Source organism: Rhododendron vialii, chromosome 4a (genome assembly GCF_030253575.1).
Source record: "Rhododendron vialii isolate Sample 1 chromosome 4a, ASM3025357v1".
NCBI classification, from domain to species: domain Eukaryota; kingdom Viridiplantae; phylum Streptophyta; class Magnoliopsida; order Ericales; family Ericaceae; genus Rhododendron; species Rhododendron vialii.
This window is the reverse complement of record NC_080560.1, coordinates 37,999,866-38,012,987: the sequence shown is the minus strand read 5'-3', so window position 1 is coordinate 38,012,987 and position 13,122 is coordinate 37,999,866. Positions and strand designations below refer to the sequence as shown.

The window sequence follows — 13,122 nt, the reverse complement described above, 5'->3', positions numbered from 1 at the left end:
GCCCTTCTATATCTTGCTATTATCCCACGTATCTCCCTTCTCATATCTCCCTTCCTAGAACCATGCATAACTAATCGCGTATCTCTACAATTATCTCTCGCCTTACTTTATCGCACATATCCCCTCCAAAATTTTGACTGCTAACAAATGAGTCGTTTCCTCTTTTGAGTTCTTTCGGTTCCCTCCATAAATTACTCCACCCAAACACATCCTTAAACAAGAAAGATACGACATGAACATTAGAAGTCAAACACTATATAATGAGTCTATAATAAAACACGAACCCTATGAAGTCTAATCTATAGTAATCACATTTAAAAACACCTTTTTACATTTGTTCAAGATTCTTCGAAATGTATCGGAATTGACCCTAGACAAGGTTTGAGAATGGGGCCTCTCAAAATCTTGTGTGTGTGTTATATATATATATATATATATATATATTAGTATTTGGAGTAGTGGAGCATAAAAGGTTTGTAGTGCAATGGCAATTCGCTTGACCATTTCATTGGAGCTGTTGGTCGCGTGGTCGAAAAAAAGTTGAATTGGGTGGGATTCGAACTTAGGTTTCACGTGCAACACAAGTGCTCTTTACCATTGAACTACACAAACCCACGTAAAAAGTAATTGACATATATAATATTTATTAGGTTCCTTCTATTTGGGGGCTCAATAATTGGGCCCAAAAGTGATTGCCCAAGGCGGTCGCTTGGTGGGCCTATGCTCAAGGCCGGCCCTGGAATTGATGGATTATGGGAGGAAAACTCAGAAGTCAGAACACATGATTAAAAGTTAGGGTGTGACAATTATATATAGCTGATTGTTCAGACGTTTAGTGGAAATTCTGAAAACAATTTAAATGTTGAGAGGGGTCTTCAATAACAGAACAAGAAGAGACGAAAACAGAGCATATGGAATTCAAAAAATTAACAATTCATACGATAAACCAATGAGAACAAGAAAAGAGGGGTCTTGGAGAGAGAGAGAGAGAGAGAGAGAGAGAGAGAGAGAGAGAGAGAGAGAGAGAGAGAGAGAGAGAGAGAGAGAGAGAGAGAGAGAGAGAGAGAGAGAGAGTAGCAAATACCCCTTACTAGTTTGTATTTGCATCAAATTCTCCTGCCGCCTTGTTTTCCCTAACCAAATTAAGATTGGAGCCTTGAACACAAAGCAATTAATACAACTCGTAAATATTTTCCTCTCGATAAGTCTAAGAGCTAAATACGGAATTTAACGGGGCACCACACTCTCCATCAGATTAATGGGAGGCCCATTGACTTGATCAACACTGAAAAACGAAAGCCTGTTTTTCAACCAAATTGCACAAACTTTTATGTAATCATTCACTCACTAGTCACTAGTAAGAAAACTGAAAATTGCATTTCGTACGGTTCTTCGAAAATTTCGAAAGAGAAATCCAATGTGAAAACTTCTACAACTGTGCAACACATGATGCATGGAAACATTCAAGACAAATAAAGTCCGACTATGGGTACACATGTACACTGGGTTGTGTGGACCATGTGGTATCCACCTCGGACCATGTGGTATCCACCTCGAGCTCCCACACAATTTATTTGAGCAGTTCAATTGGATTGAAATATTTTACAATGTTGTTGTAAAAAATTAGTTCAATTGAACAATCAAGTGTTTGGCTCATTTGTTCGTTTATCAGCCCTAATCATAGCTACAATCCTATATGCATTGATAGTAAAGACACACATAAATCTTACAAGCTTTGCTACGTACACACCATCCAATAATGTAAGGTCCCACAACATATTTTGACAATCAGAGGCGTTCATTGTATGACGTTTACATGATTCACACACAAAAAATAGATTAATTGCATATCGTTTAGTGTTTGGTTCAAATCATTTAAATAACAAGAAGAATTTTAATGATCGGGCCATCTCAAGTAAAATGTACAATTTTAAGATTACCATATCAATGTTCGCTCAACCTGATATTTTGCATGAATAATTTTTGTGCCAAAAACAATAAAATGAACGATTTCGATTGTCAAAATGTGCATTGAAACTCACGCCATTTGGTGGTGTACATGTTTGAGAGGTGTGTAAGTAGAATTACCCAATTCTTACTTATTTGCCTATATTTTCCCATATTTTCTCTCCACAACTCGCAAACCCCACATAGTAAGTAATAGTAGAGAAATACTTATTTATTGAGGTGTTGTAAACAAGTGTACTTGTTTACGGCACTCAATCATGACTGTTCAAAAGTATTTGGACGATCGGAATGTTAATTGAACTTTTCCAGAAAAGAGTTAAATTTTTTTCCGAAAAAGTTTCTTTAAATTAGGACCGTCTAGAACACTTTTAAAATGGTTGTAATTGGTTGGTGTTGCAAACAATGCCAGTCCCGACATTTGGATTGCCTTAACCCAACCTTATGCTTTGTTGCCCATTTACAATTAAGTCATACAAAATATATATACAAGTACAAAAAAAAATCAAAATTACATTGTTATTTTAGCTTGAATAACATCAAAATGTAAACCCTGGTTATAATGTTTTATTATTAGCACGATCCGATTCAAAGAAAATAAATTCTCCTTACATTTTTTGAAGCAAAATTTTCAATTGTGTTATTGTACTTTATTTATTCAAGAACTCGGGAACTGTTCCACTAACTTTTGATTTTTAGTTTCTTAGTGGAACGACGCCTTATTTTCAATTGAGATCATAGTCAATTTATTTAATCTCTCTTGCAAAATGGTAGTTTGAAGGTAAAAATAAAAACTGTGTTAGCTCGCTCTATTTGTTTTAGTATGATTTTTTTCAATCAAATGTAAGAACATACTATATCACTTATACAATACTGTTGCGTTTGTCAAATCGAAAATTTCCAACAAGTAATTTAATTTTCACAATATTATGCATTGGGAGAAAAACAAAAGATAGATCAAAAGTGGAGGGAAAATAAAAACAAATGGGCATGGAGGAGGTAGGAATCAAACTTGGTCCACCTGAAACATTAGCAACTTGCAATGACCAAAGCAGCAAGGCAATCCTCTGCTACAAAGGAAAACTTTTTTGTTTATATATGTTAAATTTTTTTTTGGTTGTCCTAGTCGGGGGTTGCCCAAGCCTGAGAGCTTGCAAGGCTTATCCTGAGGCCGGTCCTGATTGCAAACAAGCTGTTTACAGCACCTTCGTAAATAAGTATTTCTCATTTGTATTCATTTAGAACTCTCTGTTCAAGGAGAAATTATTGGATGCAAATAGGGTATTGTACAGGTGGTATCCGGGAGATGGCAATGCATCTCAGCTGTCCAAACGTATTTTAGATGGCCCAAAGCAATGTTGATGGGGGTGCATCCGAGCCGTTAGCAAATACCCCTTACTAGTTACTATGCGTTTGTATTTGAATCAAACTCTCCTGCCGCCCTCCAGGAAGTTAAGTTTTCCCTAACCGAATTAAGCTTGGACGCAAAGCAAAGCAATGCAACTCCACATATATATCTAATCTACGTTTTATCTACTTAATGTATACACCCTGCCGCCGCCTATTGTGTATATATATACATACATCGCTATAGGGATCAAGAGGATAGCAGCAGTCAGTAGTGTGAGAGATCATAGAGAGAGAGAGAGTTGAGAGAGAGAGAGTTGAGAGACAAAACAACATGAGAGTTGAGAGAGAAAACGACAACATGACAGAGAGAGTTGAGAGAGAAAACAGCGACGTGACTATTCCAATTGGTTACGTGACTATTCCAATTGGTTACGTCTTCAGGCCTACTGAAGAAGAACTTCTCGTGGACTATCTCGAGAAGAAGGCTACGGGCCAACCCTTGCCCTGCGACGTCGTTATCGAGCGTGAGATGTACGGGGCCGGCGACAAAGCCCCGTGGCAGATTTTCACCGACAAAGACCCGTGGGAGATATGCAAAACAGAGGACAACAAGGGAAAGGTGAAGACAGAAGGTACCATTTATGTTTTCACGACCTTGATCCAGGCTAGAAAAAATAGCAATAGGATTTCTGGTAAAAGCAGGATTGCAAGAACAGCCGGTTGTGGCACATGGCATGGAGAGACCGCTCTTGAACAAGTACTGGACGATGAAGGTTGTGTAATAGGCAACAAGAGGACGCTGTGCTTTGAGATTACAGAAGAATCGGGAGCGATGGACAAGAGCGTGAACAGAGGCCACTGGATCATGCATGAGTACTCTCTACCCGACGGTAATTCTATGGCTGGGAAAGACAAATATGTTCTTTGTAGGATAAAATTTAACGACTCAAGGGACACCAAGATATCTCCAAGAAAAAGAAAGAATGTAGAGGCTGCTACAACTGATGATGATGACCTTGTAGTTTTGAAACCTGCAAAGCGTGTTAGAACAGAGTGTGTGCAAATGGAATGTGAGAATAATGTGGCACAGAGTTTCGTAATGAGTGGCGATCCGAATGAGTTCAACTTCACACTTGAAGACTTTGACGAAGAATTAGCGTATCTTGGTGAACAGCAACAAGAAAGTTTAGGGTTTGATTATAATTATGATGATTTTGGCAATATCTCGTTGACTACCGAAGTTGATTCCTCGGACCTTGCTTTAGCCCCTTCAGTTCCAGTGGAAACTTCTGAAGACTGTGGACAACGGTGCTTGAATCCCTCTCACATATCGGCGCAAAATCTGCAAAATGCAGAAAACCTAACCTATGTAGAGAGTGATTTTTTCTTGACACCAATCCCCAAATTTCATGCCACAACGGAACCATCGCCAATATATTCTGTTTCTAGTAATATGAACGTTCAGCAAGACCCTGAAACCATATGGCTGCTTAAGAACATGCCATGGCCAGAGAACAGTGTCCCTCAACATAATGCAGAAAACCTATGTAGTGGAGATCAAGAGAGTGATTTGTTCTTGACACCGTTATGGGACTAGCGACATCAAGAGCAAGAGAGTATGCATTGATGTCAGACGGTATTGTGTCGTGTGTGTGTGTGTGTTGTGGAAGGGGGATGAGAAACAAAATAAATTGGATCCGTAGATGTTCATTTATTCGTAGTTCATTGAGTCCATTCATAGCTCATTTAAGGAATCAAAATTTCAACAAAGTAACAAAGTGCAGATATTATAGCTTTAAGTATGGAATGTTTTATCAGTTATGCTATTTTTCTATGCCTTGGAATATAGAGAGCTTCTTCTATTTGCCTAATTGCTTGATTCTAGCTTCTATTTGCCACTTGGTTTGCTTCTTTCACTACATACTAAAGGAATACAATGAGAGGGAACCTAGGGAATATCCTTGAAATCCCAAAGCAACAGGGGAAAGGAGAAATCTATAGGCACCTTTTACCTACGCTGTAGCAGAAGGAAAAAGAAAAGATTCTGAAATAATGATCCATGCGGTGCTCATGCTATATTTTTTTGATTGGGGTGTGAATCGTGATCACAGATTCTAAATTGATAGTATGATAGAAAGACATTCTTTTGTTACAAATCAATATAATGTTATAATTGGGATGTTTTTGTTTTTTGTCTCTGTAGTTTACGCATTTTCATAACAATCAGTATAGTTGAAAAGTTCGAACACTCCTATCAAACTCATGTCTTATTCTAAATTTCGTGACAAAGGAAACATCATAGAAGAAAAACCATATTCGTTATCAAACTTCTTTTCCAAAATCATTTTTCTGAAAATAGCAACAAGAACGTGGTTGAATGGACTTATCCCAGATTGAGGAGCTTTGACAAAGTTGATTTGGTTATTAGTTGTAATAACAGGACACTATTTTTGGTGCCCGGTGTGAGTAAGCTAGCTAGGACACCCTCTCTTTTTTTAAACGACGATGGGTTCACAATGGTTGGAACTTGGTAATGTAAGGTTAGAATTCTTTTACTACAAAAACGAAGAAGAAAGGACAAATCACACTAGCTAAAAGTTTTACAAGAACCACAGTTTTGATGCCATATTGCTTTCACCTAATGAGCTATGTTTGGATACACTTTGGATTTTTGATAGGGCCAGTAAATGAGTCGAACGAGCTGAGCAATGAATTGATCATCGTAAATATTTTCCTCTTGATATGTCTAAGAGCTAAACACGGAATTTAACAGGGCTCCACACTCTCCATCAGATTAATGGGAGGCCCATTGACTTGTATCAACACTGAAAAACGAAAGCCTGTTTTTCAACCAAATTGCACAAACTTTATGTGGTCATTCATTCACTAGGAAGAAAACTGAAAATTGCATGTCCTACTGTTCTTCGAAAATTTTGAAAGAGAAAGGTGTAGACATGATGCATGGAAAGATTCAAAACCTTGCTAAAACTAATTGTCCATGCCACGAAAGGCAGATTAATTTGGAGTGAACCACAAATGGCTATGCTGGCTTTAAGATAGCTGCTTGTGCTTTACTTGGTTTTCTATTCTTAACTTGCGAGGCATGCACTGTTCTGCAGTTGATTCTTGGACCTTTTCTGCTGGTTTAGTAACCTTCTTTGAGCTTCTTTGGTCCATAGTATGCTATGCCGGAAGTAGATTCCAATATGCATATTATTGAAGCAGAATAACCATTTGAAGACACAAAGAAAGAACGAATAGCCACCATGGAATTGTGCTGCTTTATGGATGATGGAAGGAGACTAACGTGATATGATGAAATAAGAGAGATTGAGGGAATGCAAGAACATTCTATTTTGAAACATATCAAATGGTAACCAAGAGGATTCGGTTTAGATCCCCTTGACATGATTTAGTGAACTGACCTGAGTTCGTCGATGAGTGAAGGGGTTTTATAAGCTTGCAATGACGGAAAAGAAGCAAATATTTTGATCTCATTGCTACTCGTATATGCAGCAAGCAATGTCCCATCCTTGTTGAAACGGACGAGCGGAATTGCCTTAAGATTCGAGAAATTAAAAATCAACCATTGCAGCTTCTTACATTTGCAGAACAGATGCCCATTTGTGGAGATCAAACTTTAACAAAATTATGAAGTCACTTACGGGTAAATCTTTCCCCCTGCATCAGAAACCGCTAGGAGATTATCACTATCCATTTCCCAGATTTGATAACATGGTTATCACTGGCAGCCAAGAAACGGTTTTTTGCTGGTATCAAGCTGCACTATATCATTGGAAGGTGTCTGCAATCCATCGTAGCTTCTCACCAAATCGCCTCTTCCACGAGTCCATTCAAAAAGATGGCGCTTCCCATTTTGGAGTGTACTGCATTCAAAAAACCTGCAATATTTACGACATTGGCGTTTCCGTTTGTCCTCTATATATATAGAGGAACAAACGGATCAAACTCATAAATCCCGAACAAATTTTTATGATCTGAACCGTTCAATGCGTGCAGAATGTGATTTTAAGGGTGCTCGAAAGAAATTAGCAAAAAAAATGATCGGGAAAGGCTTGATTTGAGCAGTTTTTATTTGAACCGTTTAATAAAAAACTGTTCGAAACTGTTCGGATCAAACCCTTTCCGGTCATTTTTTTTGCTGATTTCTCGCGTGTACCCTTAAAATCATGTTTTGATCACATTGAGCGGCTCGGATTATCAAAAAATTATGTTCTGATCATATTGAGCGGCTCGAATTATCAAAATTTGATCGGAAACTATGAGGTATTTTTTTAGGTGTTTTTTTGGGTGTCTCCAGAACCACCCTGATATATATGTATATAGAGTTAGGTTCCGGTGAGGGATCCCTCATTTTATTAAAATGCGGGACTCCCTTTCCCAATTGAATTTCGATGATCCGAGCCGCTCAAAGTGATCAGAACGTGATTTTAAGGGTCCCCGTGAGAAATCAGCAAAAAAATGACCAGGAAGAGCTTCATCCGAGCAGTTTTCATTGAACGATTTCAAAAAAAACTGCTCGGATGACACCCTTCCCGGTCATTTTTTTTGCTGATTTCTCGCATGGACCCTTAAAATTACGTTCTGCACACATTGAACGGTTTGGATTTTTAAAATTTGATCGCGAAATGAAAGTCCCTCATTTTGTTCCCTCACTTGAAAATTCCTCTCTCTCTCTCTCTCTCTCTCTCTCTCTATATATATATATATATATAGGAATTTTCAAGTGAGGGATCCCTCATTTTGTTAAAATGAGGGACTTTCATTTTCCGATCAAAATTTGAAAATCCGAACCTTTCAATGTGTGCAGAACGTAATTTTAAGGGTCCCCGCGAGAAATCAGCAAAAAAAATGACCGGGAAGGGCGTCATCCGAGCTGTTTTTTTTGAACCGTTCAATGAAAACTGCTCGGATGAAGCCCTTCCCCATCATTTTTTTTGCTGATTTCTCACAGGGACCCTTAAAATCATGTTCTGATCACTTTGAGCGGCTCGGATAATCGAAATTCAATCGGGAAGGGGAGTCCCGCATTTTAATAAAATGAGAGATCCCTCACCGGAACCTAACTCTCTCTGTCTCTCTCTCTCTCTCTCTCTCTCTCTCTCTCTCTCTCTCTCTCTCTATATATATATATATATATATAGATGTCCGAAAACTATGTTCGGTAAACTAGTTTTATAGGACCTACCTTCTTCCATCCGTACTATAACCAAGTCTTGCGCACCCTCCACCCGTTCTCTAACCTATAAGCTCTGCTCCGGATGTATGATATTTTCATGATTTTATCTTTCCATCAGTAGAGCTTGAATAAAGAAACTTAAAATTGGGATGCAAAAGCCTAAAAACATTAGGAATGAAAAAACATATAGAGGCAATAAGACGAAAATAGAGAGTTAATTTTGATCCTTACAAGAATATTCTTTGTGACGTAAGAGCAAAGAGAAACAACAAGAGAGTCATGCCCTTCAATATTTAACAAATTCGCGCCCGTAACCACATCCGACACCTACAGTTATGCATACCTGCATACCGTTGTGTATGCTTGATTGGGAAAAAAGTAATCCACAGGTAAGAACCAAAAGATTTAGAACTGGGAATTGCATAGGCCACAGATCATATACCCAGCCAATGTGAGACTCGATCGGAAGGTTAAGAATCTAGCATTAAGAACCAGAATGACATAGCTATGCATCAATGCTCATTAATCGAAATGTATATGAAAGCCTGAACCTGCCTCTAAATGATACTGAATGCTTTGCCATGATAAGAATACAAGTGCAAGTATTTTGCAAATTCAACGCCTTCTTCATGACTAAGAAAAGAACATTCTACTGATCAAAAAAGAACATGCTATCTTAATCAACTGCGCGTCATTTCAGATTATGAGATATTTCAAGTTTTCAGATGCTTCAGTAGTTAATGCGTAATCAAAAGATTGTCTGCATAAGCAGCAATTGAGCTCACCGAAGAAATGACCAGGAGGACTCCATTTTTATGCAGTTCGCAGCAGCACATGGATCATTGACTGATGTAAACCTCTATTATTATTATTATTATTTTTTGATTTGCAAAAGTAACAATTTATTTGGGAAATTGACTAGGGTACATCAAGATCAGGGGAAAGGGGAGGAGAATCCAAGCAAAACTGGATTAAAGGGGAAAGCCCTGTAGCTAGAGGGCATGATGCCTAAACACCTAAATGCCTCAAAGCCATGGCTAGTCTGGATTTGTGTTTTTCTCCCTTTCTTCTTTTCCATGTGATATGACAAGGGGCAGCTGAGACGGTCTTAGATGCCTGATTCTGCATATCTTCAATCTACTTTAACTTCCCTATGAAACTTTTCATATGAAAGCACTCGATAGAAGTTTGGCAAGCAGGATTTACCAAAAAACTGCATCTCTGTTAAATTTGCCACACACATGCTTGGATGAGTTTTTTGCCATTTCCATGCATACTGTTTACTCAACCGCAAGTAGGGGTCCTTTGTTTGCAGTATGTGTTTTATTTTACCTAAATTTGAACCTATGATGCACAGACACAGACACGGGAATTCTTAAAAAATGAGGACACGGACACGGCGGGAACATGCCACATGTATATTTATTTAATTATTTATATATATATATATTTCAAGTTTAAATGGCAAAATGTGGACAAAACAAAACATCCATAATTCTAATACCATTCAAACAAAACAAGATATCCATTAGTTCAATACAACCCAATTGAAAGTAAAAGATCCATAGTTCCATAATAACAGTTTGACCCCAATTTTTTTTTAAAATTACAGTTTGACTTAAAATTTGACCCCCAATTTTTTTTAAAATTACAGTTTGACCCTCGTTGTGTCCCCCCTTAATTATTGTACACACCACGTGGCATCGGGGACACGTGTTCCCGAGGTGTCCCCGCATGTTCCCATGTTCGGACACTGCGACACTTCAACCTCTAGAGGTGTTGGTGCTTTATAGATTTGAACAGAGAAACATTTGTTTGGTTTTGTTTTCCTATGGGAGTTGGAAGTCGGAATGGGCTTTCAGTTGCTGTTTTCACTCCTTAGTTGCAGGATCTTCTCATTGGGGTGACGAATCCACTCTATAACCTCGCTCTCTCCCTCCCAAGTCAGATTCTCCTAGGAACCTCACAACCATTGAGAAAGGAGCGCACTCACGACTTGGATAGAACCTTTGTAGCATATGAATCCCAAAAGAAACCTTTGAAGCATATGAATCCCAAAAGGAAAAAAGAAGAGCTATCTTTTCAGGGGTGATAAGATATGAAGTAGCAATAAGATATTAAAAAATATTAACTCAAATTTGCTCAAATACTTAATATAATCATAATAGTACGCATATTTACCAGAAAACATTTTTAGTTGACACCAATTACTATTACTAATAACATCTACACTAGAAATTGCTTAGAAAAAACTTCATTTTTTGATGTATCTATATTTTTGTTTACATGTATATGTATAGGCTGTGATAGGCGCTCTTAACCTTAGACCCTTTTATATTGTCTCGCATCATTGCTTTCGCACTTACACCCACTCCCACACCTGCTTCGTGCATTTAAGGTGAAAACACTTTCTTTGGGTTTCCATTTTGGAGCCTTGTTTGCGTAATAGTTCTGTAAAGAACTAAAAGCACAAACCTGCACCGATTGGCAGATGCAGGATTTATAATTAGCGGGGGGCCCGAACCGCAAAATTCTCATCCTTGTATGTTACTTAAAACATTACATGTCTATCGAAAGATAACAAAAATAGATTTTGGGAGCATATATTGCGGCTTGCTAGGCTTGGAGGAGAGACACGATTGTGGGGATATATGTTGCTGATGTTTAATTTTGTTTGCGCCGATCATAGAATGGTTGATAACTTAGAATTTGAGGGGGTTTCCTCACACAGTAGATGGTGGGGTTTTTCCAATGCAAAAGTCCATAAGATGGGACCAAGGGACTTGCAGGGGCTAATTGTCTAAAGTAACTTCAAAAAGTAAATTTGCTAGTGGGATATTTGGAGTTGTGCAGGGATGGGGCACCCTCCATCGCGCCCCTTGTGTCCGCCTCTGCCTGCACCAATCGGCTTAAGTAGATTATAGGACAAAAGTGGCAATAAGGGATTAAGTGAATCTTCCGGGTTTATCTCTCGAGCCCATCACACTGCCAAGACCTGCATTTCATGTACACGATCCTATTTTATTTTCCATCTCGGAATAGAAATAGTTGTTCTCTTTGATTCTGAGCATTTTGTTATCTTGTGCAACATGGATTCTCAGCATTTTGTTTTCTTGTGCAACAGGGGGTCTGCCCAGGCCTAACTCATGGGCAAAAGTTTGGGATATCATATGTGGCTTCACCAACTGATAACGATGCATCTTCAAATGAAAGCGAGACTGCAGTTGTTCAAAACCATCCAGTGGTCGTTGTTACTAGTCCCGCACCTCAATATCAAAAAGAAGTCCAGAATGACAGCGATACTAATGACAAGGAACCGAGAGAGGCAGGCTCAAGAGAGTCCCCCACCTCGAAATCAATTGAGGGGTTGGCTGTTGATCAAACTTTTGAAAGACGAACGGCTGACACAAAGCTCCACACCCCTCTCTGAGCTATTTACTTCCTATTCATTTCTTCCGTTAAAGAAGGCGGTGCTGTCACGACCTTGACCCGCCCCATGAGGTCTTAATCATGACAATGCCAGTGATTTCTCACTAAGGCCAAATCACAAATCAAATATCATCTAAGCAAGCGATAATCAAAAGGGACTAAACATAATAGCGGAAGCAAAAGACGACTTTTATTGATAACGAACCAAAGTCTTACTTAGGTTTTACAAACCAAAAGGTAAACCTTTTAGAGCTGTGCTTACTTACAAACCCAAAAGCTAGCAAACCATATACAAAGCTAAGTGTCTATAAGTAAAACTTCCTTTCTACAAGTTTCCAACAAAAATACAACACGTCCCAAAAGTAAACACGCCACCACACTACGTATCGCTTCCTGAAAGGTGGAAAAGAAAATCCATAAGTCAAAGCTCGTGTGAATGATTGATACTTAACTCACATGCCTTCCATGGACAATGCAAAATAATTTGATAATATTTCAAAACAAAGCACTCAAAACCATAAGCCACATATAATGCACATTCCGCTATTCAAAATTCAAAAGCTACCGGGCGTCCCCGGTAGTGGATAAGCTAGATGTCTATGCATTATCTCAAAACACACACCAACCTCAAACACCCTTGTTAGCCATTACGCCGTCCCCTAGCAAGGCCGGACGTTGGGAATGCCATTAAATAGATTCGTAAATATTTCACAAATAGGTTCACCTTTTATTGTTATCCATGGAGTACATAATTTATAAAACATGTTCAATTAAGCTCGATAGGAAAAACAAGTTCAAAACCATGTGTTTAGGTATTAAATCACTCACCTCGGCTCTACGAACCACCCGAGCTTCCTAAAACAATTAGGCAATAAAAACATGATTAGATAATGCTAAACAGGCCTATTTTTAAGATCCTAAGGTAGACATGTGAAGTTAGATAGCTAACCCAAGAAAATAATCTCAGAAACTGCAGTTCGATAAACTTTAACACAAAAACTGACTTTGTACAAGAATAACTAAGACATGATCTTCATGCATTTTTTTAGGTCTATGAGTCTAGGTTCAAAATCAGAAATCGGATCGTAATTTCATCGCCCGAGCTCAAAATTATGGCCGTTTCCGTAACATGTGTCTGTGCAGTCAGCACAGTTCCGAAAATGAGTGATGCTAGGTCA

General features: G+C 38.5%; 1 protein-coding gene across 1 annotated transcript in view; it reads left to right on the top strand.

The window, feature by feature from the left end:
- Positions 1–11,983, top strand: part of LOC131324208 (alpha-mannosidase I MNS4) — a 37,606-nt gene extending 25,623 nt beyond the window's left edge. The window contains exon 17 of the mRNA XM_058356069.1: positions 11,640–11,983. Within this exon, the coding sequence (XP_058212052.1) occupies positions 11,640–11,945 (306 nt within the window). The 3' untranslated portion in view covers positions 11,946–11,983. The remainder of the gene's footprint in view (positions 1–11,639) is intronic.
- Positions 11,984–13,122: the final 1,139 nt, after the last annotated feature.